Consider the following 18461-nt stretch of genomic DNA (forward strand, 5'->3'; position numbering starts at 1 on the left):
GCGGAGGCGGCGCACTACTGTAGTGCGTGTCTGCGACTGCAGCACGCCGGCCGAGATTGGCTTCGCTGAAAGGGCCGAGGGCGAGTGACGCTGTGAGTGGGAGTCGAGTGTATACGATAGGAAGCGAAAACCTTTGGCACAAAGCAAACGGACGTGTCTGCATATCCTCTGCCTTGTGCCCGCCTTGTGCGCTGTTCTGTTCATCTCGGCGTGTGGGCGTGGCTTCGTTTTTCTGTATGCTGAGCGAGAAGAAAGACGGCAGTGATCCGGTCGGACTCTGCGATGAGATAAAGTGCAGTGGGAGGGGTCGGGTGAAATATGTGGGGGGGGACAGCAGCGGGGGCGAAGGCTTGCTAGGGAAGCTGGCGTCGGTATCGCCACCCAACCACCCACACACGCGCCGCTCCACGACATCGGTAGGTACGTGACCCCTTCGCTTACGTATTGGGCGCCTCCTTTAACAGGCGCAGCTTGCAAAGACAGACGCACTTCAGCTGAAGAGCTGACTTTGTCTAGGTCGTTCACTGTGAGCCTGTCTGCAGCCCCACCCAGCTGGTCACGGCAACGTCCCTGAACGTTCGTTCTCCACTCATCCTCCCTCGCCTCTGACACGTACATCTCGACACGCGTCCACATGCGCGCCTGTGTGCACTGTGCAAAAGGCCGATCGGGTGCACAAATGAGGGTCGGCAGGCAGAGAGAAGGTCAAAGAGGGAATCCTTTGTGGGGGGAGGGAGGGGGAGGGGGAGGGGTGACTCAGCTGGGTAAGCCTCTTTTTTTTCTTGTGTTTCTCGCGCATGGGACTCGGCACACGCAACCGATGCCGCGGCCACCTCCGCGTGTTTAAGGTGCTTGTGTCACTGGCGGACTGAAACAAAGAGAGTGGCAGAAGCGAAGGGCCCTTGCCTCTGCGGCTGGGGGGGCGAGCAGGAGAGGTCTTGCCAGTCTTCCAAGTCATCGCTTCCCCTCCCCCCTCCTCCTCCTTCTTTGTACAGACGCAAGGGCGCGCCTCGCTCGCTATCCCCCTTGACGTCGAGCATGAACATCGTCACATCCTACTTCCTCGTTCGCAAGCTTCTCGGTAGCCTTGCCATAGGCGGAAACGTTCTCGAGCACCAGCAAGCTCGCCAGCGTGAGTACATGGAATGCCTGAGGCTCAATCAACAGCATCCCGGCGTTGCTTCCATTCACCTCATCGTGGAGGGAGCCGACGCCTACGAGCATCTACTGAAGCATGTTCTCTGCAACCCTGACTTCCAAAATGAGTTGACGTTCACAGCGTCTGCGACGCCAACAACCACACGCCTCAGCAGACGCCATGCCGTTCCGATCGTGCCTGTGGTGCGCTCTGCCAGCGGCATGCCGTTGTACTCCGACCTCTTTGCCTATGCGAACCAGCTCCTTTCGCATCGCCTGACAATGGTGTGCAACGCGGACGTGTATCTTTCTCGCAGCCATTTTTCGCTCTCGGCGGTGGAAGACCTCTTTCGCCGGTCTCGCTGTCTACCCCTCTCCCCTGCAGCCCCCAGCGGAGAGTGTCAGGCATTGACGGAGGACGTGGCAGAGGGGGAGGTGATGCGGCTCGGCTACTCGCAGAGGGTGGGAAACCCCTTGGCCCTGGCGCTCACCCGCTACGAAAGCGACAGCCTCCTCGACGCCCCACTACTGTACGACTATCGTGGCTCGCACGATGCCTTTGTGTTTGTGCCGCCGGTGCCGCCTTCGTTGGTGCGCCGTGTTGCCCATCCACAAAACTCCTACAAGGCAGAGAACATCGTCTTGCATGAGCTGCAGCGAAGTGGGTACCTGACACTGAACCCGACGGTGGGGGATGGCATGCGCCTTGTCCACCACCACGCCGCTGATCTGCGGCAGTGGTTTCCTCCGGTAGACGAGTCGCGGTACGGCCGCGCGCAGCCAACCACAGTGGCACAGGCAGCATCACGCATCCGTGAGGAGGCACGTGTGCGGTTGTCGCCACTGTCTACATGAGGGCCGACCTCTGTTTGCAATTTATGGTGTGTCGCTTGTGTAGTGGACGCGCCCGAAACGGCTCCCCTTACCATTTCTCACCCTTCTCGAGCCCTCTCTGCCCGGGGTTGCGCAGTGCTCAGTCCACCTCTGATGGGCGAGGCAGCAGCCCTCGGCCATTGTCTCTCTCCGCCTCGCGTTCCCTCTTTGGGTAGTCTTTGTCGATGTTGCTCGACTTACCGGCGCACTCTGTAGCGCACGGGCAAAAATAATAGGGACTGTTCGGGTAGATACCGGGGCAGCATCGTCCTTCTCCCCCATCGCGCCTCCCCTTCCCCGAGGCCCCGCTTCATCTGCTGCCGTCAACTTGTATGGATCCAAGCCGTGAGCACTCTGCACAGGTTACGCCGGCATCGTCGTATCTGTATAGCGCGCGGGAAGTATTCTCATGGCTGGAAACTGGACGGCACGTCCTTGATGAATGGCACTGCTCTTTTGCATGCGTCCCTGCCCGCATGCACCCCTTTTTTCTCACTGTTGCTGCTTCTCTTTCATTGGACACCGCCCTCTCTCCTCCCTGCATCTCTTGTCTTCATCCTTTTCGGTGTCTCGATGTTCGAGCACACGCACGCATACATCTACGCACGCACACGCACACCTCCACATGCAACGTGCTTGCCCGTGGGTATACCTGTTGGCTTCCTCTCTCAGTGGCTGAAGAAGTGCTACACTTCGCTTCTTGTTGCTTTCCTGCTTTTTGTGTTTGTGTGGATTGCGTTTTCTTTCGCCTCGCACAATCTCCTCTACACCCTCCCTTCACACGTATTTTTATCCCGCCCACTCTCCTTTCTCTTACTAGCTCTCTCGGTGACTCGATCGGTCGCAAGAAGGACGCGTGCCTGCGTGAGCGTGCCCTGTCTCCGTTGCTCGCTCGCTGCACCGCTTTTGCTGTCACTACTGCGTCTTTCTCTGCTTCTTAGATCCGTAAGCACGCGCGTCTGCCTGCCTGCCTGTCTCTGTGTGTGTGTGTGGTGTATGTGACTTCTGATCTTTATTGTAGACGCTGACGTGCACGCACGAGCAGGTGCATAGGCATACCACACGGGCCGCCTCTACCTGCGTTCTTTGGCCGTATCCACTACTCCTTCCCCCCACCCCCTCCCGCTCTCTCCCCCCTCCATCCTCTTCTTTGCGTTTCCCGCTTCCGCTGCGTTTGCCCTTCTCCCTGTCCTGCCCACAGAGAGCCCTTCATTCTTCTCGAGTCTGTCCAAGCCTGTGCAAGTCTGTGCACATACGTTTGACTTGACCGATTCCTCGCCTGTTTTATGAATACGCCTTCTGTGTGCGCTGTCGTACGCCCTCCATTTCACCCCCTCACCCTTCTCTCTCTCTTTTGTGTCTGTGTGTGTGTGTGTGAGCGTGTGCATTGGTCGGTGCCCTTCATTCTGGTCTGTGCGGGCCCCTGCAGGACACCTCCCCACCCCCACCCCCAATACGGAGTCCAGCACGCATATTGAGAAAAGAAAAGCATACAAACACAGCGAGGCGTGGACAGAGCGGTGGACTCCCTACACAAGGAGTTTCTTTTCGAGGGGTCGCTACTTGTCTCCCTCCCCCTGCCCGCTCAGCCAGCGTAGGAGCGTGTCCTGTGCAGGCGCGCTGCCTCCAGGAAGCGTTCCTCTCCCCGCCTCTCTTTTTATTTTCAAGTGTGTGCTACTCTTCATCTTCGCTTCCTCTCGTGTCGTTGTGGCTGTCAAGCATACCCCTTTTTTTCGCCTCCTCTCTCTCCGCTTCACCTTTTCTTTGCCTGGACGCCGTCCACACCCCGTAAGCCAACCCGTCTCCCCCCTCCCTCCCCCCGTTCTATACATATATATTATATTTGCTCCGCCTTTGTCCCTGTTGAGCCCCAAAATTTTCGTTTCCGTTTTGGTTTGGGGGGTCGTCTCCTGTTTGTTTTTCTTTGTTTGCTCGTTGCACTTTTGTCTTCGCCTCCGCCTCTGTCTCTCCCCCTTCTTCTCGTGGGCGGAGCACATTTCAACCCTTCGCGTCGTCTCTGCTGTTGCTGTTGTGCCGCCGCGCCCTGCGGCTCCGCTTTCTGTGTGTGTGGGCGTGCAAATATTTTGTTGCGTTGAGCCGTAGTCTCTGGAGCCTCTCTTTCACCGTCGACACTCCGCCTCCCCCAAACACCCTTTTCCGCACCATCGGGTCATCCACCAGGCCCCGCTTTAGCATCCCCTCTCCCCCTAAAGCTCGCACCTCAGGCCGCACATTCTCATCTGCGGTGTCCGCCTCACTGCTGCCTCCCGCTTTCCCTTTGCATTTCCAAGGACGATTTCAGCCTTTCCTTTTCCCCTTTTCGTCGGCAGAGCGCAGGCGTGAACCTCATCAGCGTGCATGCCCCGCTGCTTTATTGTCGCTTTCATCGCTGATCAACTCTCGTGCGTCTGCGTCGTTGGGCTCCCGCGCCCCCCGTCCCACGCGCCCCCTCCCTTGATGTTTTGATTTTCTTGCTTAACGAGCAGCCCAGGGAATTCAAAAGGGGAACGCAGGAACGCGTGCGATTCAAAGAAAGGGAGGCCTTTCCTCTTCCTGCACCCCCCACCACCACCCTCCCCTCACCCACCCCACACCTTCACCACCGAACCCGCTGCTTCTCCGTAGTTATCATCGGCAAGATGAGTGTCGAGGTGCCCATGAGAAAGTCGGGGGACTCGGATGGCAAGAGCGGTTTCTTGGAAGGACTCAGGCTGAGCTGGGCCTACACAGTAGCAGATGTCCGGCGACGACCGCGTAACATCATCATCGGCACTGTTGCGGTGATGCTGCTTGTTTTCTTCTCCGCTATTGTGCTCATCGGAATCTTTAAGGCCCCTTACATCTTGCTACGCCTGGCGGAGCTGACGGTGGGCGAGATGGACATGGTTCTCGTCGGTGGCGGCGCGGCGCAGCTGCTCAACTACACAAAGCTGAACCAGTCCTTGTCCAAATCACCGGTCGTCGCTGGTGCCGCGCCGCGGTGGCTCGCTCGCGTCGACCTGAGCTCCGAGGCGGCCTATCGCGCCAAGCTGCGCGGCATCACTGATGATGCCACGGCCCGCACCGCCGCGGTCAACGTCCTGCTCATCAACTCTGAGCTGGAAGAGCGGCTCGGCATTGGACGCGGGTGGCCGTACCGCGAGATAGGCTTTGACGAGGCCCACATTTTCTACTCGGCCGCTGACTACGTGGGGCTGTCCGCTAACAAGGGCCAACGCGCTCATCTCAGCCTCAGTCTGTCGTCGTTGAGCAGCATTCTTGGTACGGACGCGTTCTCCTTCAACGTAACCCGCCCCACCGTGGTGACAGGCCCCATCTCTTTCTACCTGAAAGCCTTCTTCGAGCTCAACAACATCACAGAGAACTCGATATCCGTCCTCGACGTCGTTTCGCTGAGCATGGCGGCGACCATGGCGGATGCGGTGGAGTCGACGTCCGGCAAGTACTCGAGCGCGCTCGGCAATACTGTCGTCATGGACTGTCGACAAATCCTGGATGTGTTGGTCGAGCAGAGCTGCCTGCTGGGGCCGCAGAGCATTAGCCCATCCAGCGACTACTACTTCCCGACCCTCGCTGATCTATTCAACATCTCCATCCCTGTGACACGCCCCCTCAACATCCAGGACTACGCGATGCTGGTGGTGATCATGCTGGAGGGGCGGTACGACATGTACTATGCCGACACGAAGCAGCGCGGGCTCATTTTGGCGGAGAAGAGCAACAAAGTAATGGAATCTGTGGGACTGAACTTTGACGGCACCGTGCAGTTTCCGTTGATTACCATGATCAAGACGCTCGACACGTTCCGCACTTTGATGACCTCGGCGAGCGTGACGGTGGTGGTCGGCATCGTCGCGCTCGGAGCCATCCTTCTGTTCACACTGCTCCAGATCAACGCTGAGGAGCGGCAGTTCGAGCTGGCCATGATTCGCACGCAAGGTATGCCGCGCACCCAGATTATCGGTATCCTGGTTATGCAGACGCTCGCCTTCACCTTGCCTGGAACGGCGGGCGGAGTGTCACTCGCATGTGGCGCAAACGCGTTACTCGAGCAGCTGCTGGCGAACTTCACGAAGGCGCCAGCCCGCTTGGGCAACGTGCCGGTCTTTGCGATCGTGGCGAGCACTTTGATGGGCCTGGTGCTGCCGTTGATCGCCACCTACAGCCCGGTCAAGGTGGCGCTGGGGAGTAGCCTGCGTGATGCTCTGGACATCTATCGTCAGGTGTACAACGAGGCGCACGTGAAGGCGGTCCGGTTGGAGGAGATGGGCCTGAGAATGTGGCAAGTCTTCCTCGGTGTGTTCTTGGTCGTGGCGGGATTCCTGGTGTACTACCTCATGCCGCTGAGCTTTATCTTCTCGAATATGCTGATGTTCTTTGTTCTACTCGATGTCGTGCTCATTAGCATGATTGCCGGGCTGTGCATGATGATGTATGTTGTCCAAGGGCCGGCGGAGGTGCTCGTGCTGCACTTGCTGTTGTGGGGCCGCGAGAGGCGACTGCGCACACTCATCCGCAAAAACTTGCGCAGCCACCGCGACCGGAACTCCAAGGCGTACATGATGTTCCTGCTGAGCGTGGCGTGCCTTTCGGCATCCGGCATCACATTTGCCATGTTGTCCACCATCTCCGCTCAGTTAGCGCAGCTGACGACTGGTGCGCCGGTGACGGTGACCTCCGCCTCCTTTGCTCACCCACTGGACCAGGCCGACATCGACGCCTTCATGCGCAGTGAGGGCAGCCTCTACGCCACGCACTGGGCCTATACTTCGTTTCCGCTGCGCCAGTACCCGCAAGTACATGGCACGACGCAAGTCGGCAACCTCGTCGGCAACTTCCGCACCCTCGATGTGCGGGCAGTGACAGAGTTTTTCATGGAAGCCACGTTCCCGGAGTTCAACATGGTCAACAGCTACCACAGCAACTACGCGTACCCAATCAATACCTTCGGTCAACGCGACGTGATTCGCAGCATGTACGAGTCCCCGCCGCATCGCGACGCGAAAAGGGGGCAGAGGATCATAGCCACTGGTTTCCCACCGGGGGCAGTCATCCCGAACGCAACAGCAAAGGAGTCGCACGTTGTTCCCATGATCATCTCCTCTGCCGCTGAGGATGAGATAGGGATAGGGGTGAACTCCGCGGCCCAGCTGCGCTTCCGCTACTACCTGCAGGAGAACCCCAACCCAGTGTCCACCATCTTTTACCTCGAGCCACGCGCCCTCATGAACCGCCTTTCCGGCTTCCTCGCTGTCTCCTCGCTACCTATCCTGTTCAACAAGGGTACAATTCTTATTCCGGTGAGCTACTTCGAGAGCCTTCTCAACCCGCCGAAGATCGACTTTGACCCGGAGGAGGCGGTCCGCATCACAAACAATTCCGTCCTGGAGGTGCGCCAGGCAGCGCTCTACGTGCAGCTCCGCAGTGACCTCACGAAGCGCGAGCGAGAGCTCTTTGTGAACGCGCTCCAGGCGCACACCGACGGGCTCTTCCACACAACCGTCGACACCGCGGCCACTGTGGAGCAGCTCCGCTCCGTGCAGAACCTCATTATGAACTTCTTCTACTTCACCTCGATTATCTGTATCATACTGTGTGCCTTCATGATGTGGGCTACATTTATCTCGAACGTGCAGCTCAATGCGTGGGCGTTTGGCGTGCTGCGCTCCCTCGGCTTCCGCAGCGCGCAGCTCATGCGCGGTGCCGTCTACGAAGCCCTTTGTATTGTCATCTCCGCGTTCGTCTTGGGACTGGTGGTGGGCACTACAATTGGTATGACGATGGCTGTCCAGCTGTGCCAGATTTTGGTTCTGCCGCTCACTCTTAGCTTTCCATACGTGCTGGTGGCGTTTGTGTTCGGCATGGCACTCGTGGCGGCTGTCGTCGGCTCGATCGTGCCCCTTCTCGCCCTGCGCAAGAAGCCCATCTCTTATGTCCTGCGCGTCGCCTAGGGCGGGCACATGTGTCTGTGCCGTGTGTGCGTGTGCATGTGCACGCGCATACATTATGTGTGGTTTGGAGTGGGAGCGACGTTCGGCGTGTCTTTCCGTTTTTTTGCGTAACGGGGCGCGTTGAGTTGTGGCCGTTTTCTTTTTTCGCCTCTGCTTGTCTGATGTTGGTTATTATTATTTTTTTCGTCTTCCCTGTGGGTCTTCTCCGCCACACCTTACCTCCGTCTCCGCCCACTTTCGGCGAGCTGAACGGCTTTTGAGTAGTATGCCTTCGGCGAGTGGGGGAAGGGCGTGTGTGTGTGTGTGTGTGTTCAAGTGGATGATCATCACTTTCTCTCTTTGCCTTCACCCCCCCTCCCTCCTCCTTTTCCGCTGCCCCTTACTCACTTTTTCTTGTTTTCGTAGTCTTTCCCTGTTTGGCGAAACCTTTGGACCCCTGCCGAAGCCAACGTCCGCGCTCGCATTGCCGATCAGCGTTACGGGCATCTCTCTCTCTCTGTCTGTGTGTTCGCCTCATGTTGCATGTTGCTGTCGCCTGGCCGTGAAAAAGGCCGCCACCTTTTTTCTTCATCTTGTGGCACTATTGAGATGTCAGGCGGGCAAGAGCTGTTGCCCTACTCATCGTGGCGCCACCTGCACCCTTTCCGCGCTCGTCTTGTTTTCGTTGTCGTTGTCCCTTTCACTTCCTCCCCATCGCAGAGGCGGCAGCCATGTGCGCTGCTCTCAAGTGAGCGATGGAAAAGAGGTTTTATGCAGAGGAGGGGGTCATCTCACGCGCCACCGGGCGGAATGCGTCACCTCCTCTCCCTTTCTTTCGCGCTTTCACGGCCCTTGAAAAGAACACAGAACGGAGCAGCAATGGCATCCTGTCCTTTTAGACCAGGAGAGCACACACACACACACATCTGTGAGATTGGCGAGCGGCCGTCACGGGAGCGCTCGCCTTTGTCACGTGTGGTGTTTTTGCAATGCAATCCTGGGGTGTTTTTTCTTTTTCGTCTCTCTCTTTCTGTGTATCTGCTCGTGAAAGTGTGGATCTCTTCACCTCCACTCTCTGCAGACGGCAGTGTCACACGTTACCGCATGTAAAAATGGCTGCGTCCCCCCTTGCGCCACCCATCTCTCCCCTTCCGCTCATACCCCACCCATTCACGTTACACATGTGTATGTATCTACACATAAATATACACATATGCGCACGATGTGCGCGCACCAACACAAATGTGCGCGCTGAACGAATCGTTACGGACTCGCCTCCAAGGCGTAGTCCTTTCCCTGACCGACTCTTCACTGCCACTATTTCCGTCCGCCGCTATCCTTCGCGCGTCGCGTACTCGCACATACCTCCTCGCTTCCCCACCGTCCCTCGATGGAGCGGAAGCCGGGCGCTGTTGCTGCTTTGCTGTGAGTTCCCCCCCCCCCACTCGTTGTTTTTCCCTTGGGAGTAGATAACTGCTGCCATTAAACACGAGAGTTGCACACACGCATTCCTCTCTCGAGGCCGTACGTACGCTTAGGGCCAACACCTTGCGTACGATGGTATGTGCGTCATCTGCTGAAGCCGGCATTGAAACAGCTGATTCAAACACAGCCCGCTCCTCACGCGCCTGCGAGACGGTAGCGCCAAAATCGATGGGGAAGCCCCAGCGATCGCATCCAGCCGCAGGCAGCGATATCGATCGCTACTTCAAAAGCGCTTCCAGTGCAACGCAGATGAGCCGCACTCTGGATACAACCCGCAGAAACCGCCGGGTTGGTGCCGTCACGCTGCACGAAGTCTGTGGTTACACTCACCACGGCGTGCCTGCGTACAGCAATGGCACCTCGAGCACATGGACGAACAAGAAGAGCTTCCGTGAAGGTGTCTTCATGGGTTATCAGTGGCAGTGTGTCGAGTTCGCCAGGCGCTGGCTTTGGGTGACGCACCGGCTGCTGCTGCCGCAGCGCAGCTGTGCCTACTGCTTTGCCTACTGCACACACGTGTACCGGCTCAAGGAAGGCCCGTCACCATTCTCGCAGCGGCCCCACCTGAACGGGGGAGCCGCTGCGGAACAGAACGGTGCTGGTTTGGCCGCGTCCTCCCTACCAGTCACCACCGCGACAGAACTGGGACTCCGTGGGCCGCGCGACAACAAAGATGCGTGGGAGAAGGTACCCGCGAAGTTCGTGAAGCAGGGCTCACTGGTGCCTCCGGTGGCGGACAGCTTGATTGTGTACCCGATGAGCTTCGGCAGCCCATGGGGGCACATCGGTGTCATCACCGCGGTGGATTTGGATCGGTGCCTCGTCTACGTGGCAGATCAGAACCGCTTTTTCCACGACTGGAACGGCAAGTCCTACAGCGCCGTCTTTCGACTGGAATACAACAAGGGCCGATTCTACATCCGCGACCACGAGAGCGAGTGCACGGGATGGCTGACCTTTCCCACCTTGGTGGAGGGGCACTAGGTGGCCCACATATCCAACCGCTCCTGCGTAGGTGCGTGCGAAACGAACTGAAGCCCCCACCCCTTCCCTCCCTCTCGAGACAAATACGCACCTCCGCCGATCCCTCGGCACGTTCTCTACCTTCTCGTGTGAGCACACGGTGCTGTCTAACAGCTCTCCCTCCCCCCAACCCACCCACCCTGTGAAGTCTTTCTTTGCACTTGGCGTCTTCGCGGTATCATCGTGTTGGATGCATCTTTTCTTTACTCTCCGAATGTTTGGCCTCCTCTCCCGTGTAACCTCTTCGCTTGCTTCCCTCATGTTAGGAGTGGTATTCTTGCTGTCTTTGATTGCGTTCTGTCTCTGTGTGTGTCTCTGTCTCTCGCCTCTTTCAAGATCATGTGTGGGCGTGGCATGACGAACGGAGTCGGTTGCTTTAAGGTGTCGGGCGCCCGCGCCCCGCCGTTGGCAGCCTATCCCGCCCCCATCTTTTTTTCCGGACGCAGTCTCGCATGTGGCGGTATACGCGCAGGCACATCCAAGAAAAAACGTACATGCGTGCAGAGGCGCAGATACTGCCACTTCGAGCAGCCACAAGCCCGTTTCTCACTCTTCTCTCCGTCTCGATCTTCCGCATGGATCTTCAGCCCCTCTCCTCCCTCTGATGCCTGCGGGGCGCCTCTTTGGCTCTCTATGGACTCTTCCTCTACCATCGTACTCCACCGCCCTCCTCCTTCACCCCTCCCCGGCTTTTCCTCGGTTGACGGGCATGGCCACAATCATTATTACCAGGATGGCCATCACGGCCCCTATTTCTCATGCGCACCGGTGCTCCTCTCCTCTCCTCTTCGCTTCCGTTTCCCTGTCTCTCTCTCTCTTGAGGCCGCCTGTCTTCGGTGCTCCCCCACCATCTTATTGTGCTCTCGGCGTTTGTCGAGCGAAGCGGCTCAGGGCAGCCATCGCGCGTCTGCCTTCTATGCTGGAATACGTGAGGTTGTGCCTTCTCGCGCGCGTCCCCTTTTCGTTCGTTTCTTTTTGTTGTTGTTCTCTTGGCATTACGTACCCTATCAGCATAACGCAGTCACCGCAACACGAGGTGCTTCATCCTGAACGCCTCCCCTTCCGTACGTCTCGCCATCCCTCCCTTGAGCGTTTAAAAAAAGCGGAGCACAGTCGTGCAGGCCGAGCGCAGGCCACCACGCGGTCGCCAATGTGTGTGTGTGTGTGGATATACCTGGTGAAACGGAACTGGGCAGATGCGCAAGAAAGCATAAACGCGGAGTGTCGCCAAGTGCACGTTCCTCCTCTCTCAGTCTTCCTGTTCATACCCCTCTCTCCCAACACACACAAGCACACGCTTTCTCCTCTCGCAACTTGAATATCATTCCTCACCCTCTTCTCCTCCATCAAACCTCCACTTGCGCCCTTCCAGAACACACAAGCGCGCATAGCAGCAAACTGAGTTTGTATAGAGTGACGCAAGCACCACCAGTCACAACCGCTGCTCTCTTTTTCCCATCCAGCCACCCATCCCGTCCTCGTTCCGGGAGCTCTCTCCCCACCTCCTCCCGGCCCTGCGCCCCCTCCCCTCCCGGCATAGGCATACTTCTCTCCGCTTGTTTCAAGGTGAGGCAATCCGTGGTGTGCAGCGCCTACACTTCTTCAGCTGGCCCGCACAAGCTCCCGCAGTCTGCTGCACTTCATCCTCGTGTTGTGGGAGCCGAAAAACAGACGCCAAGCCGAACGGAGTCGTACCGTCGCCCCGTGAATGCCAAACGCAGGTGCGCCGATGACGCAGTCGTCACACCCGTACACGTGTATAGCCATTCCGTGTCAGCCGCTGCCGTTGCAGAATCTGCAGGGGGCGCGCACCGCGTTGGGTTCGGGAGTATTGATTCACCCGGCCATTGTTGCCGTTGCGGAGCAGAAGGCTCTGTATACACAGTATTCTCACGCCGTACCACCGACCCCGCAATACAGTTTCCCCCCTCAGGGCATGACCGCGGTTGCCAGTACGGTGCGTGAAAGTACGCAACACATGGATGAGGGCCGCCGCACCTTCACGCAGCCCGCAGCATTGCCTCAACCTTCGCCATCTGCCTGCGTGCAACACGAAGCGCTTGCAGGTGCCTCGTCGACAATGCCTGCGGTATCACATGTGGATACCACCGTGCACCCCCCGCCACCGTCTGAGTGGCTTCAGGCCATCCTTGTACTTCAAGAGCGTCAGCTGCTTTGTTGGAAGCAACTCGAAGAGACCCATAAGCTGATGGCTCACCACCTTGAGCGGCTACAGGAGGAAGTGCGGGGCCTACATGAAGTCATGGCACTTGATCGTGGCAAGCACTCCACGAAAGAGGCGGCTATCACCAGCACGGCAGATGAAGACAAGCGCTCCCGCGCGGACGAGAAGGGCCGCTGCGAAGCTGCGATACTGACAAGGCGTGCGGCAGCCTCTCCCTCTGAAAAAGCCGCAGGCGGCCATGGGACAAGTTAGTGCATAGGGCTCGTTTGCTGGGAGTGAGTACTGCCTCTCTGCCTGTCGCCGCGCAAGACACGCCAGCCTGCCGCGCTGTCTCTCACCCTGCAGTGTGCCTGAAAAGCTGCGCTCCGAAGCCATTCGTAAAACCGAAGAGTAGCGGTACGGAGAACGGTGCGGCACACTCGCAATGCACCCCTGGCACTGCCGACAGTGAGGCGGATGTCTTCCTGCTGTGACACAGTCTGCTCATTTCTTTGCCACTGCGCTTGCGCCCACCTGAAGGTCCTGTCGCCCCTCTCCCTCTCTCCCGCTACATCCGTCTGCTGATCAACGCCCCGCTGATAAGCGCCAACACAGATTGAAATGAAAAGAAGAGGATGCTGCTACTCTCTCTCCCTCTCTCCCACTGAAGGGGGAGGAGGAGGACGGCGGCACCGCCTCCCTTACCGTGGCCAGGCATCGCCAAGGAGGAGAGGAACGCCATCTCCTCACTCTGCTTCCTGATCGTGCGTTGCGCCAAGCTCTGGTTGACGACCCTGGGCCGCCTTTACCGCACGGCACTGCTGGCCGTCGTCACTCTTCTCGTGTGAGTGTTTGTGCGCGCACGGGTGCGTCGTCATCCCAGGCCGATATCGAAGCGCCGAACTCGCTCCTATGCCCCTCTTGTGTCCTCCTTTTTCCTTCCCCGTCCCACACCCTATGCACACATGCACGCAGTCGCATGAGGCGCACCCACACCACCCCATCTGCGATCGGTAGCCGCACTGAACGACACACGCGCGCATAAAGCAGGGAAGTAGTATCAGCAGTCGGACTGCGGTTCATTGATAGACTCGCCGCCCCTTCCGCGCGTGCAGCGGTACACTCCGTGTCACAGCCGAACACTTTGATTCTGCCCATCCACTTTCTATCTTTTTCCTCCGTCGACGATTCGGTGAAGAGCGTCTCTCATCTTCCCCTCCCTCCCTCTGAGCGTCGAGACAGGCACGCACGCCTGATCCACAGACTACGCCTCTGCGACGGCTGTTGTCTTCTCTTGCCGGCTGCTTGACCGCACACACACACATACACACATATACCTACGCACGCGGAATCATCTCCGCACCCCGAGCAGCGCGCTATCTATTCATCCTCCTCTCTCTCTCTCCTCTCCATGGACACCACATGGCAATCTGCTATTGACCGGACGCTGCGCTCGACGGAAGCGACGCTGGAGCAACTGCAGTACCGCCGTGTCAGCTACGATCGCGCGAAGCGCAAGGTCGACGAGTATCTTGGTGCGTCACCGAACCACCACGACAGTCAGCCCAATCTCGATGTGTTCGACCAGGATTTGAGCCTGCCACCGCCCTTGCCGCAGCATCTGCGCTACCGTGCCGCGCGCGTGACAGGCTCGTCTCCGCTGGCGCAGATCTCGCTCGATCACTCGACCCCTGCGCGGCGGCCACGCTTACTATCCTCAACAGCCGGCGCTTCGGATTCGCGGACAGCTGACCCGTCGTCTTCACCGCTACAGCTCGTTAATGCGCAGGTGCGCGGTGCATTGTTAGAGCTGGAGCTGGAGAAGGCAAAGCGGGCGGACAGCGTCCGCGAGCTGACTTACCGCACCACTGCTGAGCTCGCTGAGGTGCGTAGTCTAATCGCGCAGCTGCAGACAGAAAATGGGGCCCTGAAGAAGTCTGTGCGCGCGCTGGAGGGGCGACTCGGGTCTGAGGGCGATTCAGACGGCTTGCTCAAGGGTGCAGTCAGCGGGGTATCCACAGCCGCCGAAGGTGCATCCTTCATGTCCTCGTCTGGTGCAATAGCCCGGCCACCGCGAGCGGGAGCGTTGCCCTCGGCGGTCACAAGCAGCGGGTGTAGCCTTGCGCACGACGCGTCAATCGCCGCCGGTGTGCCGGCGTCGCTTGTGGCCCGCGTGGAAGTGCTCGAGGCTGGCCTCGCTCGGCTGCAGCAGCAAGCAGAGGACCGGCAGGCAAGTGCGGCAAGCGTGCTCCGGGAACTGGTCAAGACAGAAGTGGGCTCGGAGATGTCTCAGATACGCGCGCTGGCACGGGAGGCCGCCCGCGAGAGCGCGGAAGATCTGCTAAAGCTGCGGCTTTCTGCCTTGCAGTCGAGCACGCAGGCGGATGTTCAGAAGGCGCTACGCATCGCATCCGCCAGCGAAACCGCGGCCCAGCACGCGCAGCAGCAGTGCCGCGAATCAGAGCAGCGGCTATCCTCGCATATGCACAAGATGCAGGCACAGTTGTCGGAGTGGCAGCGCGCCCACAGCGGTGACGCGTTAGGCAGCGCCGCCTTTTCCGCGTCCGTGTCGAGTCAGCAGGGGCAGGAGCGTCTTGCCACGGTGGAGCGCCACGTTGATGAGCTGCTGCGCGGCGTGCGAAGTCAACTGCAGCAGCACCGTGCCGACGTCGAGGCGCACGCGGATCGCCTCGCAAAGGAGCTCAAGACGCTCTCCGGAGTAGTGCAAGGAAAAGCTGAGGCCTCTGAGCTGCTGACAGTGCAGGAGCGTCTTGAGGAGCAGGAGCGAGGTGGCAATAGCAGGTGGATGTCTCGCGACCAGGTGACCGGCCTGCTGCGCACGCAACTGCAGCCCCTCCACGATGAGGTGAGCAAGACACAGGCTACGGCTCAAGAGACGCTTGACAACACTGATGCGTGGCGGCGGCAAGCTGCAATGCGCTTCGCCGCGATAGAGGCCAGTATGGAGAAAGCAGACGCCACCGGCGCACAGCAGGATCTGCAATTGCAGAGCTGCGCACGCGACATACAGCAGTTGCGGAGGGACATGGCTGGCATCCAGTCCCGCATGGCAGAGGCAGTGCAGCAAACCAAGGCGGAACTGGCAAGCGTCTGGGATGGCAAGGTCCAGCTGCTGGAGGAGCGCACGCAGCAGGCGCACCGAGAGCGGCAGCAGCACACCGACATGCAGCTCCGCCAGCTGGAGCAGGCACTGGCGGAGCAAAAAGAGACGCAGCAGCGAGCCCGTGTAGCAGGTGAGTCGGCGGAAGAGCGTCTCCGGCGGACGGAGGCGGCGCTTGCTGGGGCCGAGGCAACCTTGATGCGCACGGTGGAGGATGTTCGGGCCAAGTACGAGGCGTTGCAGGGAGCCATGCAGCAGAGTTGCGTGCTTCCGGTGGCTCGGGTGCAGCAAGACATCGAGGCACTGCAGCGTAAGCTGCAGGCGGTGGAGGAAGACCGGTCACGGCTGAGCAGCAGCTGGACGCACCAACTGGCGGAGGCGAAGCATTACCACGAGGAACGCGTCCAATACGCCCGGGAGGTGCTTGAGCAGCGCCTCGCTCACCAAAAGGAGCTCTATGAGGAGCTCCGAACACAGCAGGCACTGCAGCGGCGCGGGGCAGAGGAGCAGCACCAGCAGCTCATGGACCGCGTCCGTCATCTTCAACAGCTTAGGGCGACGAGCGTGGTGGTGCCGACGCCTGCGCGCGAGCATCCTGCCGAGGCAGAGAGCACTCCTGCGCTGGCAGGAGCAGCAGCGTTGAGCACCAAAGCCGACACATTAGTTGTGGAAGAGTACCAGCGCAACCTGCAACTGCTCGCCAGCCGGCTTCAGGATCTCGACGAGCGCATGGGAGCGGTCGAGAAATCTTGCGCTGACGTCCCGCTCACGATCGCAGACTCGACCAGCTCCATTGTGAAGTGGTTGGAGGGTCTGCAAGGTCGCGTCGAGGCTGCGGCGGATGACTGGCAGAGACGGCACGATGAGCTAGAGCGCGACACGGAACTGCAGCTGGGCGCCCTGTCGAGGAGGTGCATGGAAACGGCAGCGTCCATGGACGCTCAGCCGGCACTCACGGCGCGGCAAGTGGAATCGTTGCTGTCTCCGCTGCCGCTCGTCACGCACATTTCAGCCGACGAGCCGAGTCTCCGGCACCTCGCGCTGCGCCTGCGAGACCACTTGTCGTTGACGCCTGAAAACACAGCTGCTTTAGCTGACATGCAGGCGCACCTCGAGGCTCTCGCAAAGACGCTGGAAGTGGTTCAGGCGTCAATGGAGAAAGCGCAGCGCGAGATCTCCGGACTCAGTGAGACGCGCCTTGCGGACGAAGCTCCTGCTGCTCTTCCCTCGTCAGACCCAGAGGCTGCGGCTGCGCAGGAGGAGTTGCTCAATGCCGTCCGTAGCCTACATGGATCACTTGCGGAGCAGCGCGAGCGCCAGGACAGCCTCGAAAAAGGACTGCGTCAAATCACGGTACAGCAACTCGCCACTGTCACCAAAGATCTGGCGGAGCTCAAGCAGGTGACAGACAGCGTCCCGCTTGAGCTCTCAAGGCTTACAGACCAGTGCAGCACACTCCAATCGGTGCAGCGGCAGCAGCTGCCAACGCTGCAGAAGTATGTGCAGGATGTTGTTGAAATAGTCCAGTCCAACCAGTCGGCGCAGATGGACCCGATCCAGCTTCGGCTGCGCGCCGTTGAGGATCGGCACAAGCAACTGCAGGCGCGACTGGAGGAAGTTAACGCTACACACGAAGTGGATACAGCTCAGAGAGTACAAGATCTGCAGAAGAGGCTGGACCATCAGCACAACGTACACAGCGCGATCGAGGGGCAGCTGGCAGGTTTGCGCGACGACGTTGCAGCCACGCGAGCGGATGTGGACTCCCTAGCAGAGCGCATGGCGGCAGCAGAGCAGGCAAGGGAGCACACCTCAGCCAAGTCGGCCGCCCTGCAAGTCGGCCTGTCACCCGCCAACACCGACGAATTCGCAGCGGCAAGAGCGGGCGAAGAACGTATGGCACCCGACGCTACAGCACTAGAGAGCGACGTGGCAGAGAGCATGTGGGGTACTTCGGACCATCTCGCTCTCCCGGGAGCCGCTTTAGCCGAGCTGCGCCTTTACACGATGGAGATCGATGCGCGGCTCACTCAACTGCACGAGCAAACACACGACTCGGTGTCCGTGACGGCAGAGATGTTGGGCGCATTTCGCGATGAGCTTCAGAATGTTGTGTTTCGCTTTGCGACGGCCGCCGCGCAGCTCACCGGGAAGGCAGAGGCGGGTGGAGCAGAAGAAACAGATGCCCGCGATGACGCCAGAAGGACGGGGAAGGTGGCTGCCACGGGAGCCGCCGCCTCCTCCACACTGCCACCCATTCACTGCCTTGAGGACGTCTTTGCATTTCTGCTGCAGCGACTTTACCAGCTTCACCATGCCCTGCAGCAGTTGCAGCTTAACACAGTGGAGACGTTGGAGATTCTTGAACAGCATGAAGAGTGTGCTGCGTCGCTACCAACGCTCCAGCGCACTGTAGATGTGATGGCGGCCACCCTCGTACCACTGGCGGAGCGGCTCGGCGTGGACACTGGTGCCTTCTGCGCTATCTCGGCGCAGGAACTAGAAGGCGGCCATCACTATGCCTCCCTATTCCCGCCCTCACGTAGCAGCAGCAGCAGCAGCCGTTCCTCTGAGCAGGATCCGTGGGTAAGGGTCTGACTGCCCTGCACACGCTTCAAGCGGAAAGAGAAAGAAGGGAAGGGAGGGTTGGGGGAGGGGTTGCGTCATGGGCGCCCCCTGTCCTCATGGCCCCTCTGACTCTCTTCAGTCAGCCGGCTCGCTCGCTCCT

General features: G+C 59.4%; 4 protein-coding genes across 4 annotated transcripts; all 4 read left to right on the plus strand.

Moving 5' to 3' along the window:
* Positions 1–1038: 1038 nt before the first annotated feature.
* On the plus strand, positions 1039–1992 carry LSCM1_06042 (uncharacterized protein; the record flags this gene model as incomplete). The annotated part of the gene is made up of 1 exon (XM_067323474.1): positions 1039–1992. The coding sequence occupies one exon, from the start codon at positions 1039–1041 to the stop codon at positions 1990–1992; it is 954 nt and encodes a 317-aa protein (XP_067178579.1).
* Positions 1993–4649: 2657 nt separating this feature from the next.
* Positions 4650–7961, plus strand: LSCM1_06043 (uncharacterized protein; the record flags this gene model as incomplete). The annotated part of the gene is made up of 1 exon (XM_067323475.1): positions 4650–7961. One exon carries the CDS (start codon positions 4650–4652, stop codon positions 7959–7961), a length of 3312 nt encoding a protein of 1103 aa, XP_067178580.1.
* A 1536-nt stretch (positions 7962–9497) lies between these two features.
* Positions 9498–10409, plus strand: LSCM1_06044 (uncharacterized protein; the record flags this gene model as incomplete). The annotated part of the gene is made up of 1 exon (XM_067323476.1): positions 9498–10409. One exon carries the CDS (start codon positions 9498–9500, stop codon positions 10407–10409), a length of 912 nt encoding a protein of 303 aa, XP_067178581.1.
* Positions 10410–14023: 3614 nt separating this feature from the next.
* Positions 14024–18331, plus strand: LSCM1_06045 (uncharacterized protein; the record flags this gene model as incomplete). Its single annotated transcript, XM_067323477.1, has 1 exon — positions 14024–18331. One exon carries the CDS (start codon positions 14024–14026, stop codon positions 18329–18331), a length of 4308 nt encoding a protein of 1435 aa, XP_067178582.1.
* Between the last annotated feature and the right edge of the window lie 130 nt (positions 18332–18461).

The sequence above is a fragment of the Leishmania martiniquensis genome, chromosome 23 (assembly GCF_017916325.1).
Source record: "Leishmania martiniquensis isolate LSCM1 chromosome 23, whole genome shotgun sequence".
In the NCBI taxonomy this organism is placed as follows: Eukaryota; Euglenozoa; class Kinetoplastea; order Trypanosomatida; family Trypanosomatidae; genus Leishmania; species Leishmania martiniquensis.